Genomic DNA, 22,133 nt, shown 5'->3' with positions numbered 1-22,133 from the left:
AGTGTGTGAGAAGTTGAAAATTGGTATCAGAGGAACCTATCGTTTTGAAGCGTAACTATAACCAGACGTTTACTCTCGGTTAGGCATGCAGTGAGTGCCATGACGCTATAGGGTCCACCGCTGCTTCGCTGCCGCTTACATGACCGTATGAGGCAGATTAGTGCAGGAAATGCGTAAATTTCAGTTGCAGCCTTCAAATGTGTGAAAAGCAGCTGAGTGACTTTATCACACTACCACAGCGAAGTAGGAAAACCTAGGGCAAATTCGATTTAATGGTTATTAACCAGACACACAAAAAAAAGAGTCCTGTGGAGGCAATGTGTATGGTAGTCCTGCTTAACGTTGGTCCGCCGTCTTTCTCGATACTTCATGTAGCCTAGACATATCTCAACAACGAGCAAAACTTAACAAAGTAGACAGTTTCCTTATTGTTAGTGAAATATTCATCAGCACCTCTGAGCCAAAGCTGACGCAGGTTATAAGTACGATATCAGTGACGTTTCTTCAACCTGCTTATTTATATTTAAAAGCAATATCACAACTGAGCAAGAATAAGTGCACAAACGTAGCTGTCTTGTTCATTGTTCATTTATATTGCTAACACTGCGTTTCAAGTGCTTTTCATGATAGAAACGAACCATTGTGGCGTCAGGATGCATTCCTATGCATTAGGTGCTTGAGGCCGTTTCACTGAAAAAGACAACATAATTGAACATTTAGAAATACATGAACGTTTCACAACTTTTTCTTTACGGATATACGTAGTCGAAAATTTTGCACAGCTCTGATTTTATACGTCATGTACTTACGAAACATCCTTTTGTGATACCAAGGTTGTACAACCTGCGGTGCATAGGTTGTTCACTTCTGTAGATTTGACAGACTTCTAAAATTCTGCACGGCAGTATTCTAAGGTATTCTCCGTCAGCATTTATCCCTAATAGCTCCCTTTACAAGTCTCTCAATACTTAGTTTAGCCAAGCTGCGAATAGTACTGGGGAAATCGTATCTCGTTGCCTAACACATCTCTTTATGGAAACGAATTACTTTGTTTATGCACAACTTAGGTTGCTGCGCAGATACTACAGATATCTTTCAGTACTTTCAAACGCTGCTCATGTATACACCCTGATTTCGCAATGCCTCCATGACTGTCGAGCTTTCAATTGAGAAAAATGCGTTTTCGTAATCAATAGATGGTATGTACAGTACAAGGATTCGTTACATTGCCAGCCTTTTCCTATTACCTGGTTGATGGCATGGATGTGATCGATAGTAGAGTACGCTTCGGAAAACCTGCTTGACTCTTTTGTTGATTGAAGTGTGTGGTCTTCCTGACCCTATTATCACTACCTTAGTAGATACCTTGTACTAATGAGTAGTAAGATGATTGGTCTGTAATTTTCAAATCTTAAGTGTAGTATTTTTTAGTTTCGGTTTTCGGAGGGGTGTTTGCAAGTTTTGATTTCAACAAAGCGAGAGCCCACCGCCATAGCTCCGAGCCCCGGCATATGCGCCGACAGCACAGCTTCCTTTCTTGTAAAAATATACTCGTGTATCGCTTCATGTGTATCCAATACACGAATGTTCCAGACGCGTGTAACACTTATCGTCCCCTTTCTCGTGAATTAAAATAACGTTAGCGTTCTTCCATGATTCTAGTACCGTCGACGTCACCAGACATTACGTATGCAAGGTGGCCGGTTATTCGTGCAAACGTATTGCTCCCGAATCATCTCTATGCGAAAAAGCAAGTGTGTTTCGGAGTCTTCCTCCTGCTTTTGTAGTTTTGTAGATCATAAATTATAATGAGCTTACGAAGACATGACCGCTGACATTCTCCAATGGTCTTAAACCTGGAACCTTCCCTGTTGCATGGAAAGCGACGCTGAACGCAGGTTCCTGTATGCTGGTCATAGTGATAAGCCGTATAATTTCCACTGCAGAGGTCTTCGTCATCCCGAGGAGGATTGATACAGTGCCATCCTGCAGAAAAGAGAACGTGGTTTTCAGTGTAAATGTTTCAGAGGGCTTTAAAGGTATTTTTCAAATGAAACAACTTCTTTGAAGCTGTCCATCAATCGCTCTATGTGCTCTGAGCATTGAAGGTCCTCAATTTAAAGTAAAATGAAAAAAAAAATAACTTTATGTTCACTGTAACGCATTTTTCATCCTTTCGAGTGCAATCTGTGTTGAAACAGACTTCCGTATTTTAGACCATCTGCCACAAATTCTTCCTTTAAGGTGTAGCTATTTATACGGAACAGGCCACTGTGGAGTGCGACTTTTGATCCATAGAGAACGTCAGCTTAGAGATTAGTGAGGTCCAGGAGACGTGTTCTATTCAGTACGTCATTTTCGAAACAACGCTGCCCGTAATCTGGTGAAAGTTAAATTCGGCACTTCCCCAAATTTATCTCAATTTCAATCTATATAGTTCAAATGATATCACAGCATGTAGCCTGCGGGAATCGAGGGCTCAGAATTTCTCTACAATATGTCAAGGTGTACCAAATCTCGATGAATACCCCATTTAGTGAATAACATTTCAAGGTTGAAAAAATTACGTTCACGCAGTAAGGCGTCTAACTGATATTGCTTCGTTCGAATGTTTGACCAGCCCTAAAAAACGTACGCAGAACCATACACTAAAGTGTACCCGCTAAATGTATAAAATAATACACTTAGGAAATTTCCCTCCACATACCTAGGCAGGTGACGACACATTCTCGTAGAGTTGGAAAACTGTTCCCATTATCTTTACAGGGCTTGTGTACAAACAGTACACACTGACAAGTGTCCTTGTCAAAATAGTACATCAGATCAGGTTTCCCGCACGCGTTTCCCGCAGATCGGTCCACCGGTTTCAAGCAGTCCGTACCTGCAGGAACAGAATAGACGAAGAGAGCGCTTAATCATACTCATGCACTCGACTACACTCATGCGGAGAAAATTTTCAGTTATTTAAATATGCGTGGTTATGCACGAGCTACCACCTGATTGCGGCAAAAATTCGTAATCCTTTCGCACACCTCAGTGTAGTCTGGCTGGTCTGCCTGTTGTTGGAATGCACACGTTTGACCTCAGGAATAATGGGTGCTTTTTATATTGTGAACAACTTATATCGTTTCAACTATATTATTACCTTTATTCTTATACACAGATAGATATTAGGGCAGCCATTTTATCAGAAAAAATTAAGTCGAAGGGAGCTCCTTACGAATAACAATCAAAAACCGAGAAAAAAGACTGAATTATGCTTTCCTGCTTATTATTCTAACCAATTAAACAAAATTTGTCAGCGCTTTTAATGAAACCAGCAGATCTTGCTTTTAGTGAAAGAATTGAACAGTCTGTTTGCGATGATATAAGTTCTTGGCATATGCGGGAAGATGCGCGGCCAGTATGTTCAACCCGTGTACATGCACAGCGGGATATATTTATTACGTCTGCAGCGTATATCAAAATAAAATATTGTCGCCTTTCTTTCTTAATTCTGCAACACATTTTAACTTAGCATGAAGCGGACTCTAATCTAATCAAAGCCTTCCTCAGCCTTCCTCCGAAAAACTGATAATTTTCTTTCTTTTGTTTAGCATTTACAAATAAGTGAACAAGCGCCGTCCGATTTCCCATTTCAGAAGCTTCGTGAAAGTTTCCATCGGCTGCAGTGGGAATCGCTTGAAAGTCATCAGAGGAAAACGTGCTGCAGCAAATAGTTTTATCTTCAATATTGTTAATTTATTCATTATCATCGTAATGTTCAGTCTCTTACACTCACTTCGAAACAAAGACTTCCTGCGTATCTCTACAAATAAGCCTGCGTGCACCTGTATTCCCCTTATTCCCGTACCTTTCGTAATCTCATCCGCCCGTGGAGCTTTCCACAGCTTCTGCTACGCTTGCCTTCGCACAAAATCTAGCTCGTTACCATTAACGATCATCGGTTACTTTCCCTTCTCATTCCACGCCTTCCTACGTCAATCTCCTGTTCAATGGACGTACAATATATGGCTATATATGGCGACTATATCATTTTGCTTCAATTTGTTTCGCAATTTAAAGAGGAGATCGGTGGTTGTAAATGAATGTTAAACGGTAGAACTTGCCATAAGATAGTCGAGGTCTTGGCCTGTGACATTTCGCACAGCACACTGCGAAGGGACTAGCGAAAGGCTGCATCGCTAGCAATAGGCTGTGGCCCCCATCTTCCCCGACACCACCGCGCAGTGTGGGCGTCTTTGCGCTTGACACGCTTCCGGTCCGGTTTCGCAGCAAAGCAACGCCATCGCGAACAAACCACGTGATCAGCATCGGCGGGGGCGCCGGTCGGCAGCAGGGTTGGCGGAAGGTCGATAGGTTTATGCTGACATTTGACAAGCCCTCCTCATGTGAGAGTCCCCGTCATATCTGACAACGGTAATTCCACCTTCACAGGGAGTAAGAAGCGGATCATTCGCATGCTATGCAAAGCGCCCATACTTTCTTATGTAATGTGGTTTATTGCGCAGTTATCGCAAAAGAAGGAACAGTGCCAATGTATCTGCGGGAAGTTAGTAGGTGAGTCTAATATAGGACTCCTCACTTCACATAAGTATATGACGCAAGAATATCTGGGACCGTGGGGGCAGAAGGAGCCGGCAAACGGGATCCTTAAACGGTATCGGGTTATACCCTTAAAGGCGGCGCTTAGGTATCCCCGAAGGATTGATAGCCAGTGAGTTGGATGGCTTTGCCAGCTGTCGAACCAAGCTAGCGAATGACATTGAGAACGCAAATAACGGGCGCTCATCTCCACCGCCTCTGATGATTAGCGCGAACCCTTGGAAGCGCAGCTGACACGTATTGACGCAATAACGCTGAAGGCCGTGTTGTACAGAAAATTCGTTGTCGCCGGCTGCATCGTTGTCAATGACGTAACCGAAAAATCTGTGGCAGGGCTCTGGCCGGTGTCATGAGCGGGCACTAGAGACTTTTAGTTTAGCGCTGCCGCTTACCGCGGCCGTCTACCGCTACCGCGCACCGTCAGTACAGCACGCGCTGATTGGTCCCAGCGTGCGGCGCCCACCGAAATTTGAGAGGAATGTGGCGCCATCTGTCGACATCGGGGTGATATGCGCATGCGTACTGACGCTCGCGCGGTAGCGGTAGGCGGTAGTGGTAAGTGGTAGCGCTAAACTAAAGGTCTCTACTGACTGGTCGACAGGATAGGTTACGTCACGAGACCACATGACATGCTCGAAATGGCAGAATCTGCCTACTAAGGTTTCGTCTCCGGTGTGGAGATTCTTCAACTTTTTTCAGGGACTGTTGAATCAGGACTTATCCACGCTACTTTATGGCCGCGCGGGCCCGTCCTAACTGCAGTAAGGTGGAAACATATGAGTGAATCGAATCTCGTTCACGATGAATTAGCGCCTAAAACGAGGACCAATATGGGAGAAAGATTTCGAAAATGGGCTCGTATGCGTCTTTTTCCTACCTTGGTCCTCGTTTTTGGCATTAACGACATCATGGACCGTTCCAACGGCATAGTTAAAGAGGGTCTTGATATCTACGCGGAGTGGCCGCTCAAGTTTTGAGGTCGCTTACGACTATATGCTAATCCTTATGAGCAAGATAACAAAATATCATGTTACGGATAAATCTTTAGGCGAGAAGCAAAACACTCATGCAAAAACAGGGACACGCTACAGACACTGTAGAAGGGAGCCTCTAACGCCGTCACGTCAAACTCTTAAAGCCGGATATTAAGTGTGCCCGCAATGTTTTTATGCAAAAGCATTTATTAGCTCATTTGTAGACAGGATGCGTGAACACGCGATTAGTACATAACAATCATCAATAGAAAATAAGAAAACAAGTGAATCATGTCCACACCAGCGCTAGAACCGCCGTCCATCTGTTCGCTAACCGAACGCTCAAATTACTGCTCTACACTGACTTTTTTTTTTTTCTTTGGGTTTAACATCTCAAAGCGACTCAAGCAATGGAGATGCTGTAGTGGAGGACTCGAAAAATGTCGACCCCCTGGGGTTCTTTAACTGTACTAACATCGCACAGCACACGGGCGTATTGCTTTCCGCCTCTACCGAAAAGAGGCCGCAGTGGCCGGGATTCGATCCCGCATCCTTGGGAACAGTAGTCAAGCGCCGTAACCATGCACCACCTAGTCGGGGCACACCGACATTTTGTCTTTGCTTTCTTTATTCACAAAAAACTAGGAACTGGCCGAATTATCAAAAGTGAGTTAGCTTGCAATGAATATACCGAAATATAAAGAGTTAAAAATGGCCCCTTTTTCCGATACATTGATCCACTCAGATGCACTTGGATTTTTGAAAATATCAATTTCATATCAAACAAAGAACCTAGCCAAGAAGATAGCTGTGAGCAACGAGGTATGACAGCTCACAGTTCTTCCTGAAAGTACTGAGAGTAGCACGAACCGGCAAAACCAGCGACAGCTGCTCTGGCGGGCCTGCGGGATCGCGGCGGCCCTGAAATGGAGGCTTCACTACGGAAGCAGTAGATAATATGCATTAAAAGGCTTTCTCGTCTTCAACAACTGTGATTCCAGCTAACACATGGAAATGCGAGTTCGACTGGTCTAAGGGGGCTAATTAAGGATAAGGAAGTTGTCTGCCGGTTTTGGTTGCAAGCGCCTACCAAAAAGGAATGTACGAATACACAAGATTGCTGAGAAACTGTGCAAGAAGAAAGCCTGTTATTTCTGCATTACTATATGTTTTAAATAAAGGAAATGGTTAGTCGCGCGCGATCTGCAGTGCGTATTGGCGTGCAGGGCGCCTTTTCAATTTGATCTCGTGGGTCATTGGTTTGGGTACCAGACGTTACTTTTAAAGGTAATAGATGCGTTAACTGCTGAGTGCATGCTCTTTTACAGAAATACTTTGAATATCTAGTTAAAGAAGCATGCCTAAATAAAGTAATTTTCTTCGCTAATAGGATAACATATGTTTAAGAACTAGTGACTGCGCCCTCAACCATAGAGGGTGTCATAAAAGCGGTTAGTATGTACTAGCAAGAATATGACCTAATATGATTGAATTATTAGAGGAAAATAGAATACGAACGTGATCGACATTTCCAGTTGCATATTTCTTCAGTGGAGAAAACATTACCGTGCGAAGCGTTCGTATGGAGGCACCGATGTAAAGTCTTGTTGTAGTAATAGCCTTCAGTGGCTTTGTCACTGACTTTCCAGTCCGAATCGCACTCGTCGTTATTCGCTGCGTACGCTGAAAGAAATACGCCCATAAGATGAGCGCCAATTAAGTGACCCGTGTGCGCAAACTCATTCTAGACACTGCCCATGAGGAGTTACGGAAGTATGCTGCCCCAAACACCAAAATAGCGATGGCTGTCGTATTCATTGTGTGGGGCAAACTTTGCTAGCCACTGTCACATTCGCCAGCGTTGAGTTACCCCCTGCGCCATGCGTTGCCTGTTGCCCAAGCACAAGCCGTCAGGAGGCGAGCTTCTCTCAATTTTCTCAGTGAGAACCATTCGTGTGCTCCAAACTATACGCATAACATGACCACGTGTATCGATACTGCCCCGACCGCAAATGTATGAGCATGTCGTAAAGACACGTTCAGGCTTTCGTCCGTGTTTCTCGATTCTTGGCGGAATGACTACCCTAAATTTGTTTGTTCACATCAAAATGCATCAATTACTCCAAATATTACACTACACAAGGCTTTTTTCCTGCATACTATCAGAAGGCCAGCCATTTTTGTGAGGCTATCTCTTCTGATTCTCTTAGGCGTGACCTCTGCCTGCCTGTAAACTCTGACGACATTTAGTCCACCTGCATGTCCGATGGGTTTTATGTTTTAAGCCTCATTTCATACCCAACAGTACATGCAATTTTTAAATAAATTTAGCTCATTTTTATGGAAATCATTGCGCATTCTAATAATTTTGGTCATCCATGTTTATCATGAAATCGCTAAGTTGCATTCAGAAATTCGTTTCAGATTTCTTTTCTTCCCAGTAGATAGATAGGGATGAGGATGGAAGGCAGGGGTGTTAACCAGAAAGGCCTCCGGTTGGCTACCCTACATTGGGAAAAGGGAAAAGGGGATTCATTAGGGGAAGAGAAAAGGGACGTGGACCACCGTCAGAGCTTGTCACACAAGCCGGTGGCTGTTAGAAAACTAAACAGTGCCCTGTATGCCTTAAAGGCGGTCGACTGCCATGGCCACGGACCAAGGATCTTATCCGCCGTTAAAGGCGAGGATCGAGGCGGTCCAGGGTACAACGCAGCTTATGTCTTTCACTCACAAATGCAGGACATTCACATAAGAGATGCTCGATTGTCTCTTCACAGCCACAATTTTCACAGGCAGGGCTGTCGGCCGTTCCAATTCTGAAAGCATGCTTGTTTGTGAACGCAACATCGAGCCATAAACGGAACAGCAACGTTCCTTCTTGACGAGCAATCCGATGGGGAAGACGGAGACGCAGCTCAGGATCCAGTTCCCTGAGGTGGCGGTTGCTGAACTCCCTCTTGTTCCAGAGAAAGAACGCTATAGCAGACGACGGAACAGGAAGTGGACACACACACATGCGCTCACTAACAACTTGATTTTGGAAAACAGCCGAACCGCGCCTTATATACAGACACAAAGACTAAAAGTGTGCATGAGCACAGTTATCAGAGTTCAAGCATCTAAGGAACGGCATCTGTAATTGAGCAGATGCCGTTCCTTGGATGTTTGGATGCTTGGAGCAGATGCATCTGATTTTAGTCTTTGTGTGTGTATATAAGGCGCGGATCGGCTGTTTTCCAAAATCAAGTTATTAGTGAGCGCGTGTGTGTGTGTCCTCCTCTCCCTGGTCCGTCGTCTACTATAGCGTTCTTTCTCTGACAATGAATAACCAACTCGCCCAGCAACATGCTCTTGTTCCAGGCTGAAATTTTGATCTCCAGGGCTAAAAGACGTAGGGTACATGCGGCATCAACCCTCGATATGGGGATGTTAACTGGAACGCCACCGCTGTGGGCAGAACGGGCAGCCTTCTCAGTGTTTGTTTGTTTGTTGTTTTCAGTGTGGAAGAAGCTTTTGTATACTCAGTTTGCATCCTACGGATACCCATGTGTCCCTATGCGCATTTACCTTAGCTTAGGGATTACGCATTTCAATGCGCTCGAGAAATGCCTATGTCTCAGTATCGTATACGCTCTTTTATAAGCTTCACACACAGACGTTGTGCTTTAAGCATGCCTTGAAAACAAGGCCATTTTTGTCCGTTGTAAACTGGTGCTTTTGCAACGCTCCACAAGCGGCTGTCTCATGAATTACAAAGATAGTGTTCTTGAATACTATGCAAGGAATATTGAAACGGACTTAACATCGAATTCAGTATGTCAGTTCACTTCACTGCCAATAGGCAGACCATGGTGTAAGAGTACATTTAGGCCCTGACAATGTGACGGCGATGCGACCAAATCATGTTCCCCGCTCCAAGTGCTTCTGTCAAGCGTGGATAGATGACGCACGCCATGGGGTCTAACCAGTCGCTGAGATGCAGCGGCCGTAATATAGGTGTAGCAGGATCAAGACAATTCAAGGGAACTTCATTGCCGAGGAAATGCACCTCGATTTTCACCAGCCAAGACGACAAGCACGAGCGGAAGCTATAAAAAGGCACTACAGCGAGTGCGAGGGCGTGTTCTATTTCGATGCTGCAGGTCCTGAACGGGGAATGGCGGCCGTTTCGGTAGTGCACCAAATTCAAACAGTGGACGAACTAATACCGCCCAGCCAAGACACACTGGCTGCGGAAGAAGTGGCGATTGCCCTAGCTGCAACACACTCTACCTCAGAATACAGTCTTACAGATTCATAGACAGCATATCGCAATTACCTCAGGGGCAGGATTGCATCAATAGCAACTAAAATCCTGCAAGATAGTTACACCCGTGACTACCAAACCCCGCATAAACACTTAGTATGGGTACCAGGTCCCCAGGGCATCCCAGGGAATGAGAGCGCAGAAGCATCAGCCCGAGCATTTCTCCCCCGGGCACCCAATACGGATCAAGTGGAATCTCCTACCCCATTGCTAACTTATCACGTAAGATTATTTCGCCAGGTCTGCCCCCCACCGGCAAAGACACTAGACAAATGGGAGGAGGTACACCTCCGCAAGCACAGACTAACACTTTTAACGACCCACGAAGACTACGTGCAGTAGATCCAGGGTAATTTGACTCACAGTGCAAATTCTGCGGGGAAAGGCGGACGTGTACCATATGGTGTGGGCATACCAACGAAATCAGACTATAACTACTGCCCCGCCTGGGTGGCGCAGCTGGAACATACAACACAATACGTTCCAACTGCGCCACCCAGGCGGGGCAATAGTGATAGTTTTTCGCCTACAGGCTGATTACTCTGTAAATAATGTGTATAACTCCACGCTGAATTTAAAAGCATGTAATAAATACCATGCTGAAAAAAAAAAGCCTGGGTGGCGCAGTGGTTAAGGCGCTCGTCTACTGTTCCCAAGGACGCGGGAACGAATCGCGGCCGCTTTTCGAAGGAGGTGAAAAGCAAGGCGCCCGTGTGCTGTGCGATGTCAGTGCACGTTAAAGAACCCCAGATGGTCGAAATTTCCAGAGTCCTGAACTACGGCGTCTCTCATAGCCTGAGTTGCTTTGGGACGTTAAACCTCACAAACCAAAAACCAAAACCAAACCAGACTATCACTAATAATAGCCAGCCAACACAGAAGGAGTGCGAAGCAGCTCTGAACAGCTCGGATATAAGAAGCCAAAACCAACTCGTAAAAAGAGCACGGACAGCAACCTGCGCCAAAGGGGTGCCGGACTGAGGACTCCAACCGCCACTACAACCTCCTAAACGTTTATTTTTACCACCACCACCATTCTTTGCCACGGCGTGTACGCGGGCTTTGTTAAGTGCGACAAGGGCTCAAAAGGATTGAAACTACAGTGGATATGTAATTTAAAGCTTTACTAGCCCCACTACGTGATAATCCGGTCACCAGCGTGGGGACTCGATGGTAACCCAAAAAACTTTCAGGTGTGCGCAGATTTTGTGAAAGGGCGCTTTCCCTTCCTGTGAGCCAATTATTAATATTAATATAATTGGCGCACTGGACGGAAATTCAGAACCAGAAATAGATGAACCGCGAGATATACCCACACCAATCAGAAAGCGGCTCACCATTGTCTTTTCCCAAAAACATGCATCCTATACACCACGAGGGTAGGAGGATGGCCAGGGCCCTGGCTCTTCATAAGACTTAAAAGCACCAACCGGGTGTTATCTACGTTGATGCGGCTGGGTATGCAGTTCCAAAAAGAGCATTTGCAGTGGCAGGGTGCCCCGCCGGGGTGGTGCAGTGGTAAGACGCCCGACTACTGTGCCGGAGTTCCCGGGTTCGAACCCGACCGCGGCGGCTGCGTTTCGATGGAGGCGAAACGAAGTGGCGTCCGTGTGCTGTGCGATGTCAGCGCACGTTAAAGATCCCCAGGTGGTCGAAATTACTCCGTAGCCCTCCCCTACGGCTCCCCTTTCTCTCTATCCACTTTCACTCCCACCTTCATCCCTTCCCTTACGGCGCGGTTCAGGTGTCCACATAGCAAGTGTGACAGATACTGCGTCTTTCCCTTCCTATGAACCAACCAACCAACCAGTGGCAGGGAGTCGATGGAGGCGAAACGAAGTGGCGTCCGTGTGCTGTGCGATGTCAGCGCACGTTAAAGATCCCCAGGTGGTCGAAATTACTCCGTAGCCCTCCACTACGGCTCCCCTTTCTCTCTTTACAGTTTCACTCCCACCTTCTTCCCTTCCCTTACGGCGCGGTTCAGGTGTCCACAGAGCAAGTGTGACAGATACTGCGCCTTTCCCTTCCTGTGAACCAACCAACCAGTGGCAGGGGTTACGGGAACACACACCACAGCCTTCTCGGCCTCCCTCCGAGTACGCACATCCGCAATGGCTGAGGAGGCAGCCATCGCTTTAGCAATTACAAATTCAGAGGCCGATATTATCATCAGCGACTCAAAGACTGCCATACCCAATTTCGCGCGAGGTAGAATTGCAAAATCTACTCTAAATATTCTTGTTAAGAATCCCTTCACAGATAGAGACATTGAATTGATTTGGGTACCGGCACATTCGAGCAACCCTGGAAGCGAGGCGGCTCACCAGACAGCTCGAGGTTTAGTCGGCCGGGCGGTGATCACCTCCGCTCAGGGGACAGCCAAGAATAACCTTATATTATTTCACGATTTAACCCACCACTTCCGCCTTGAACGAAAGAAGTTTCCGCCCCCGCACAAGCGTCTTAGCAAAGAGCATGAAATTACCTGGAGGAGACTCCAAACTCCTTTCCAAACCCGGGAATTCTCTCGCATATTTTCCCCAGCCAATTTTCTCCTGACTGCACATTGTGCGATGAGAGAGCTACCCTCAACCATATACCCTGGGAGCGCAAAAAGGACCCCCCCCCCCCCCCCCCCATTTCCAAAATTAGGAGAAATCCTTCATCCCGATGACTGGGAGACCCTGCTGCGCAGCTCGGACCCGTGCATAAAAGACCGGATCCTCAAGCGCGCCTACGAGGTCGCTAACAGGCTTGACCTGCTGGCCATCTAGTAGGGCAATGTAACTCGGCCCTATATAACTATCCGGCTTAATAAAGGTTTTCTCTCTCTCTCTCTCTCTCTCTCTCTGCTTCACAGGAAAGGAAAAGCGCATATCTCTCACACTTGTTCTGTGGACACCTCAACACGCCGTAAGGAAAAGCAGGAAGGTGGCAGCGGAAGTGGAGACAAAGAAAGAGATTCCGTAGTGTAGGTCAACGGAGTAATTTCGACCACTTGGGGAGTGCAGTGGCATGGCACAGGGGGAGGGGGTCGCTCCTGGCGCTACGGGTTGTTGTTGTGGCTGTAGGAAGAAGGAAAATAAAATTCACGGACCTGCTACTGGTTCTGTAGCTGAGCCACCTCCGCTGCCTCGTGCGGACAGAAGGGGGAAAGTAGAGAAGAATGAAAAAAGAAGAGGAAGAGAAAGACGCGCGCAGCAACAGCCGCAACAGCAAGAGCTAACATAAAACGACCTTCCGCGGCGTCGGCCCGCGCCAACATGTGAGCTTGCACAACGTCACTGCGGCTTCAAACCGCAACATAAAATGGCAGTTTTAGCAAACTTCGTTCGTGCACGGTGCCCGCCACAAAGCGCGTACTCAGAAGTTAACGTACACACCTTGTCATGCACTTTGGCAGGGCAGAACAACAAGAAACACAGCTTAACACGGCACTGAAAGCTGACCACGCCACTTAGCCGCTCCGCAAGCAAATTGACACAGCTACGCAGCGCCCAAGCGCCACTGTGTTCACCGCACGCACTAGAGGGCGAGATAATCTGTGCGCGCGTTCTGGCACAGCGAGCAGTCAGTGTCAAGACCACAAAATACTTGCCCTAGCCCTAAACATAATATATTTATTTGAATTGCAAGGATATGGAAAATGCGGATGACAGGCCCACATTTTAACTTCTTGTTTGTGTAAGAGACAACTTCAGTAGTATGATATTTAAGATAATAGTACTCCCAGACTGAGTTCGAACGGGAGTGCAGTCGCTCTGAGCAACGTGCACAGTATTTTCTCTTGTGTAGTGCTTTTTGGCATAAATGTGTTGCACTCTGCGTCATGTTGATTTCGCACTGTTTTGCTAATTATCTGTACACACTTCATACCGACAGAACATTGTTTCACTACAATAAAAAGCAGGGACAGCATAGTGCTCTCGTGCAGTGCCAACAAAAGATGATCTGTTACGTCATCGCAGAATGGAAAACCAGGAACGGCGTAGGTAGCGCCATTTTGATTGTATTTCTTTCAAGTTTAGAACCCTTTCCTTCCGCACTAGCGGTCCTCCTCTCTCCGAGCGCCGCAGCTAGTGGTGACCGCAGACACCACTCAGGCCAGGCATTCACTATAATATCTAATCCTAGTGCATCAGAAGACGTGCACTGTCCTTCTTATTGGTGATCTCTTGATTGTACGTAATCACGGTACTGCCCATCAAAGGACTTAAAAAGCGGGTACCGATCAATAGAAATAGAGCGAAGGGATCTCGATAAAATATCGTTCATTAATCCAGATGATATCTTTGTGCGGAAGGTTCGTGCCAAATGTCCTGACGTACAGCGACAACACGACCTTGACTTCAAGCTACTTCGAGGAGAACGTCGCTGTTCTCTGTCTGCGTTTCACGCCATACAATGCGTAAGTCAAACACCAAATTTCGAGAGTGTTACTTTGATTACGAGAAGCTAAAATATTTAGGCCACGTTCTAAGCCAGTAAGCTATCAGATATCAGTCGTCTGAGGACCTCTCCACACTCGCCAGTTTCCCCCACCTACGAACTTGAAGACTTTAAGGAGCTTCCTTGGCTATATGCGGCCATTGACGCCCATGTATTACTCATTTCTCCTCCCTTAACTGCCTATCAACTTTTCTTAGACGCATATCGCCGTCGTTCAACAAAGTTTTCAAGTTCAACAAATCAGCAACAAAGTTTTAATGAACTCCAGGACGCTTGCAAAAACCGCACTTTGATACCGACGGCCGTGCGCCGTTTGATGCGAGTAATGTGAATTTAAGTGCCCTTAATGAGCAGGGTCAAGATGGCAGAAAAAGCGGATCTGTTGCACTCGCTATTTCTGAAAAAGAAGCAAACAACTCAGGCAGAGACAGAGCAGCCTTTGCCGTGAAATAGGTGATGACAGAATTTCGCCTTTACATCCACGGTCGCCTATTTTACGTCATCAGTTACCACGACTCCCTCTGCTTGCAGACTAACGTGAAAAACCATCACCATCACCATCATCAGCCTGATTATACCCACTGCAGGGCGAAGGCCTCTCCCATATTTCTCCACTTAACCCGGTTCTGTGCTAGCTGCATCCACTTGACCCCTGCGAACTTCTTAATCTCATCCGCCCACCTAACTTTCTGCCGCCCCCTGTTACGCTTTCCTTCCCTTGGAGTCCAGTTTGTTACCCTCAGCGACCATCGGTTATCCTCTCTTCGCACTACATGTCGGGTGGCAAACCAGTCGGGCAGATTTGCGGGTCGGAGCCATCGGCTGCAAGTTTTACGATTCTTTACAAATCTGGAAGAAAGAATTAGGAAGCCAATTGTATTGAGCAACCTCTGGTAGAGCCCTACGCTCGGAAAAATGGCACACATTCTTTTTGTTAGCTGCAGATGCCATAACTCTTCGCCGCCAGCAAAACGAGCACCAGGAGCTGCGCCCTATTACTGATGTATTGGAAAGTCAAACAACTCTCAATTTGCTCAGCAGCGACATCGTTCCCAAGTAATATTCCTTTCTGTAGCGACTTTATATTCTCTTCCAACGACCCTCACCACAGAAGTCTTTGAAGCATGCCATGACAAGTCCACCACCAGCAACCTAGGCTACACACCACGTGAATTGGTTAGAATACAGCGGGGATAATACTTGTCGAAACAGAAGCAGCGACGAAGCGCTGCGTGTGGACCTGCGTATATTGCCAAGGCCGTAAATGACCAATCACCAATAAACTTTCTCGGGCCATTTAAAAGTTAAAATTATTATCATCGATTACCTGACCCACAACGAGAAGTCAGAACCTCTACACAAAACCAATTCCCATAGCAGCCGGGTTCTCCGCTCAAGACGTCCCAGGCACGGCAGTCTATAAGTTATCCTAGCCGACAGAGGAACTACGTTCACGGTCAAACTTTCAGATACTGGTCTGATTCAGCTGCACCAGTCGCTGTAAAACAACGGCCTATAATCCTGAAACCAACGTACTGACAGAACGCGTCAGTAACCCTAACATATATACCCTGCATTTACTTTAACGAAGGAAACAAGAATGAGGACGCAATTCTACCTTAACTATCATTCTATTACAACATCAATACCGGAAACCTTCATACAGACACAATATTTCTGATGCAGATTAGAACATCGATGAGTTCCTCTAACGCGCACGGGAATCTCGACGACAAGCCCTTGTTCGGATCACAATCCAACAGGAATACAGTGGACGTCGGTGTATGTGATATTCGTCGCAGGCATGTCATTTACTAAATCGTCAACAAAGTGTGTCTTTGGACGAGTATTTGTCGGCGGGCAGTCTTCGAGGTATTCCTTCACCGATTATTCGTACGTATCCTACGAATCGGAATAACCCTTGAGTGACGTGACGTCACCGGTGGGCCCAAATGGCTCTACAATGCTGAAGCGAGGCCGCCACCAAACCGACATCGTTTATGTTCTGCTCACGAAGTCGTACTCCTTAGACTGAATCGGCCTCTCAATTTGTATGATGTCATTGGAACGATGCTCCTTGTGGACAGCAGGGAATGCTTTCACGGCTACGCCTCAATGAACACGACACCAGAGAACATGAGTTTCTGTCGTCTGAAAACCAGCTCAACATGCGGCCACTTAGTATAAAGGGCGCAAGCGGAATAGCTGGAGGCTGAGAGCCCTACTTCTGTCACTTTTTTTGTTCCACGGGAGGCGATAAGTACGAGAGTTAAGTACGAGAGCAAGGATTGCGTGCATACGGGCCAAATGATATAGCTACCTCGTGTTGACTCCTCCCTTTTTCCCACTGATGTTTTATCTGCGCTTTTTCTTGCAAAGGTATAGGACTAGGAATTAAAGGGTTACTGCTGGCAGTGTCCGTGAAAGTATTGGCTCATCAGTTTTGTCTCTGGACGCACATTATTGCACTTGACATTAGAAGGTAGCTCTTCCTTCTAATTCTTCGGCTTTAAATATGCCTTCAAACGGTGACAAACATTGCTTGCATATACACGCTTGTCTTTTGTGAGTTTGTCTTTGGAACGCACGCTCTTCGTGCGAATATTCAGTAGAAAGGAAAAACCAACTATCTACACGATGGTGGCCCTAAATCAGTCACTTGCTCGTTCCACGGGAAGTAAAATATCTGGAAACCTTTTTTTTTTTTTCTGACAGTAGGAGCATGAAAGCTTGGGACAGAAACACGTTGGTAGTCGATACCAATCCCACCGTCAGTGCTACAGAGGACGCCATCGCTTCGAGGACACCATCAATATCAGTTCGGGCCGCTGCCTTTTCTCGATGTTCTATTCTTCGTGGCCGCGCATGTGGTCCGAGAAGAGGTTTGTCTCGGCAATCAACGGCCACATTGGTTACGTTTTGCTGCCATACTTGGAATATAAGCGGCTTGTGCAGATATGACTCCTTTCATATCCTTCAAATTCCACGTTTTGCCTTACTGCTATTCTCGTTCAGGAAGCAGTGACACTGCTTCTATCTTGTTATCGCGGATGTATGATGTTCATTTAACAAACCATTAAATTTCATGATCGAATTTATGTTTGAAGTGACTCACTAAATGGAATAAAGATATCAAGCTGCTCCAAACACACCCAAGTTTCTTAAAAGGCAACATAAAGGCATGAACCGGCTTCAACAAACCACTACAAAAAACAAAATCGACGTACACAATTCAGTGAAAACAGTATCACTAAAAGTCAAATTAAATGCAACGCCATTCAGAACTTTTTCTAAACTTGCTGAAAGTCAACAGCGTAGACTTATTTTTGCTAAACTACATCTCTCAGCTTCAGGAGACCTAGCTCACAACGGCAAGTGGCGAGATGACACTGTGACAGTGTGTGATGCACCCAGGTGGCGTGTTCTGTTTTTAAATAGTTAAAACTATGGATGAAATAATCCTGTATAATATGAGCAGCAGTGCGGTTAAATCAAGCTTTCCGGGATGCACTCGGCTGCCAACCTGTTGCCTTCTCTTATGCAAATGATACTACTTCAGCAAAGCATTTTATCCGGCTAAGCTGGCCGCACACTACCTGTCCCGTTCTATAACCTAGCAGTTCACGCAGGTTTCTCTTTCTATGTCGGCACTGCGATTATGTCAAAAGCAATTATCTCAATCGCTCGCACTTTATTGTACTTTGTAACCATGTTCTTCCTAATTCTCCTTTTTTTCATGATAATACTATTATGCTTATCGATTTTATTTGGTACTTATAATTATGGGGGTATTTTATTTTACTTACACTTTGTTGTATTCTTTCATATGGATGCAATTGTAGCAGTGATGTTGCGTTTATATCATTATTGTTCCTTTCAATCCTTGATCCTCTATGGCTGAACCTGAGAGTAATATTTGTATTTGGACCGGCCACTAGCCTACTGAGCTATCGGTCCAAACAGTGTTTGTACATATTATTTGGTTTTGTCAATAAAGTTCCTTGAAAAACAATAATAAAGCTTTATCCACTATTTAGAGCTTAAAGCGCTATTGTTGATTTAATATATGACGCTGGCTTCAATTCATCTAAGCAACTGCTGCATTGGTTACAAAATCATTTCATCTTAATAATAATGCTTATAGTCTTAAACCCGTGCTTATTTTTTAACGCGTCGTAGTGGTCCCGTTTAGTGCCCAAGTTTCAAAAGTTACAAATTTAATTTATGCTTCAACACATCAGAAATAAGTATTTCCTATTGCACGTCATTTCTAGTTTACTACAGCTTAAAGTGTTCTAAAAAAAAAGCTCTTGATCTCATCTTCTACCCACAAGGAAAAGAACACGCCCTTTGTCACCTGCCGTAAAAGCTCCCCTTCAGTAAAATATTTTTTTCGCACTTAAGGCATGATTTCTTTTCTAAATTATACGTTGACATTACGGACAAGTGAATGCAAAGTAATGTGGGAGACGTTCAGCGTTGTTTGATGAGTAATCACAAAGAAAAGGTACATTAGTAGTGAAGCATAATAATAGAATTCATAATAAAAAATTGCAGCTTCTAATAAGACGTCTGCAGAAACTGTTATATAAGAATCACGAGAATGAAAGCACATTTTCGTTTTTGTGGTATCTTTCCCTAGCGCTCAAGTTTTTTCTTTTATTCATCGTTCCATGTGCTCTGAGGTGCTGCGAAGCTGAGCATTCTCGCCGTGCTTCTCATCAAGGCGGGTGAGAGAAATTTTGCCAAATACTCTTGGTCTGATAAGAGACGTGTTCAACATAGCATATAATGCTTCCTTCTGATTATAATATTGAGTCACAGCACCTTAAGTGTAAATTTATACGGTGCCTGCTTTAACAAATGCTTCATGGTAGTGGCAGTGGTGCAGTTATTTGATTGTTTAATTGGTGTTTTGCGTCCTATCGTAGGAACACGTTTTTAAAAGGTGAAAAACGGCAAATCCGGAAACACTTTCTTTGTCACTTTATAACTGTCAACACATCAGCTAAGAGGGTGTTTTCGGGGGAATGACGATTTAGGGTCGCCTTACTAAGGCTACGCTGGCATCCACATCATGACGACGCTCCCATATGCACAGTGCTTGATTTGGCTTCTTGCCTATATCCTCGTTCACAGCGTGTCTGACGAAGAACTTTATCTTCCTTATTTACTTCGTAATTGTTATATCCAAGAATAGGCAAAGTAAGAAAGAGAAAAAGCTTTCAAAATGAACACCACGCGATGAAAACAGCCTGATTAACTTAGCAGCAAAACCTGGGATTTAATGCTGTACACAAATGACCCTGATAGAAAAAAGAATACATCCGCTTGAGTAAGCATGTCTACCCCATTTTCTAGAAGTGGAAAGCGATGAATATTACTGAAGCATAGCGGCTCTAGGCGAAGGAGAAAATCTTCTGGGTGCGGGGGTATTTGACCGCCTTGCTCCACGGAATAAAAAAGAAGAAAGACAAGTGGACTTGTCTTCGTCTGGGCATGCCCAGACGAAGACAAGTCCACTTGTCGAAACGTTGGCTCATCTGCGACCTGAGGCGTACCCTATTTACCCTTGTTCAGTTCTTCTTTTTTATACCGTGCAAACCATATTCTTCCTTTCGTTCTACCTGCTCCACGGAAGTGTGAATTCGCACATGGACTTAAAGAAGACAATATCAAATGAAGCGAGTCGGACACTTCGTACTTCTTGCAGCAAAGTTACCCCCTCCCCTCCTCTTTACTACTCCAACATTAGCTAACATTAAAAGAAAAGCAGGAAGTGGTTAAATGGCCAGATGGCCAAATGCCCTGGCGAGGCCTACCTAAATTAATGCAACGTGATCATGCGAGCGGGATCATGATTCGATGAATATACGCACAGTGCGCAGATTACTTTGTATGGTGCACACCCTCATGTCGCGCGCCTAGTAAGGGTCAGCGATAAAGCAAACTGTGAGATGTAGACGATTTGATAAAATGATAAGATAATTTAGTCATCCACATGTGCTAACTTGATGGGCATATATCGTTCCACTAACACACTAAGACTAAGAGAGTTTAGGGCGCTCTACTCCTGGAATCAAGGACGCTAGATCACATCCAGGTCCCGCAGATCGCATTTAGACAGAGGCGGATAGCTAGACGCCCGTGTATTGTACGATGTCAGATGACGTTAAAAGGGCTTCAGATGGTTGAAATTTCAGGAGCCGTAGCCTAAAGAATCCTCATAGCCTAGGTTCCTCTAGGGTAGGAAATCCGTTTAACCACACCAAACCAGAAGGCGTTAACTGAATGTAATTTCCATGCCTAGCATTGTGAAAAAGCTTTTGTAAACAAACAGTCGCGTATGCTATTTTCTATTGACGGAATTTCATGGCATTTTATATGGTTTGCAGCACTGCTCCATGCTCCCCGCTGCGCAGCTTTGGTCCTCAAGGTTTCTACTGCTTTTCGGTAATGGGACACTGCCGCCCACTCCTTTCAATCCTTTGTCCGTTCCAAACTAACTCTCAATATATGGGAATGCTGAAGTTTGTCGAGCCGAAATAAGTTTGTTCCTGACAAAAATATGTTTTGAAATAGGTCGTGCCACTCGACTGAGACTCCCAGAGCCAGAACAAAAAAAAAAAATACTCCGTAATCTCCATTTTCATGTTTATGGCTTAGTAGCCTAGCCTCTCGAATGCGTAGGAAGAAATCTTCTAATTTAACCGGCGGACTATGCTGTTGATGACTACGCCTTTAGTCCATATCTTTGTTCCATTCATAGCTTAAGGTATATTTTCAGTGGAAACTGCGACTTGTTCTCGTTTAATGTATGCATTTCTCCACATAGTTCGTTAGAAACATTTGATGACAAAGAGAAGTCCAACCCAGAGCCCTAAATTCGATTTTAATACGGAATGACCACCTAGGTTTTCCAAATCATGTCGTAATCATGCTACTGAAACTCATTATTGTCGTCCTTTAGGATGCTTGGCGTTTCACAAAAGTCGCTGGAACCATGACAAAAATCCGGTTTACATGTATTCGTCTCCTATCAATCCATTCCTACCCTATCCTATAAGAATGTATCAATGCATTCTTGTGAAAATCTGGGAATAATCAATAACAGCAAGCCAATCAATAACAGATGTAGGTGCTTACCGATATGTGCTGTCACTATATTGAAATACAGGAGCTGCCAGAAGAAGCTACGCATTGTACACGACTCACCTGGGCTTTGCTTCAGTTTCATAGCGTACATTGAAATTTATTGAGGTTGGCACAAAAACTGAATTGAAAGATATATCACACGTTCCTTCTGGCATGTCAACCTGTCTCCTTTGAAGAAAGACAAATGGCTTGCATTCCGGCATCTCTCAAGGTTCACGACCGCACTGTACGCATGACATTAGCATCTTTAATGTTCGCTGAATTTTCCTTCGCTCTTCATATTTTTGCACTACTTTTCACGTTAACAAACCTCTTGACAGCAATTCTAGTTCCATACATTAAAGGCTAATCAAAAAACGAGTTGTGTTTTCGCCGAGACTGACAGAAATGATTCCCGTTTATTAAAAGGCACAGAAAATTCTTTTTGGATTCAAGTAAATAGCGGTCTGAGACTGCATCAAAGTGGTCAGAGTGTGATAAGGCATTTCAAAAGCGTAAAAAATTCGTTTTTATTGAAATTAATACGAATACCTCAATGATTTAGAAAAGCACCCTATATTTGCTATATCGGTTTCTATAAGAAACCTATATAGCATATATAGGCTTTGTATATCTTCAGGCCAGCTCTTTGAGATTAGGCGAAT

At 45.0% G+C, this 22,133-nt stretch overlaps 1 protein-coding gene across 3 annotated transcripts; it reads right to left on the bottom strand.

The window, feature by feature from the left end:
- Positions 1 to 572: 572 nt before the first annotated feature.
- LOC146172661 (BPTI/Kunitz domain-containing protein-like) lies at positions 573 to 21,641 on the bottom strand. 3 transcript variants are annotated; one of them, XM_084583725.1, is made up of 5 exons: positions 21,550 to 21,641; positions 7,098 to 7,262; positions 2,708 to 2,881; positions 1,819 to 1,986; positions 573 to 690 (listed from the first exon to the last, which is right to left on the bottom strand). In XM_084583725.1, the coding sequence occupies exons 1-5, from the start codon at positions 21,578 to 21,580 to the stop codon at positions 662 to 664; spliced, it is 567 nt and encodes a 188-aa protein (XP_084439851.1). In that variant the 5' UTR covers positions 21,581 to 21,641; the 3' UTR covers positions 573 to 661. The 3 variants fall into 3 exon arrangements, with proteins under 3 accessions (XP_084439851.1, XP_084439850.1, XP_084439852.1); XM_084583724.1 differs by having other exon boundaries at positions 21,481 to 21,607; XM_084583726.1 differs by lacking the exon at positions 7,098 to 7,262 and having other exon boundaries at positions 21,481 to 21,569.
- Positions 21,642 to 22,133: the final 492 nt, after the last annotated feature.

Source organism: Amblyomma maculatum, chromosome 11, assembly GCF_055883805.1.
Source record: "Amblyomma maculatum isolate TAMU_Amacu chromosome 11, ASM5588380v1, whole genome shotgun sequence".
Lineage (NCBI taxonomy): Eukaryota > Metazoa > Arthropoda > Arachnida > Ixodida > Ixodidae > Amblyomma > Amblyomma maculatum.
The sequence above is the reverse complement of the archived record's forward strand: the minus strand, read 5'-3'. Positions and strand labels throughout refer to the sequence as shown.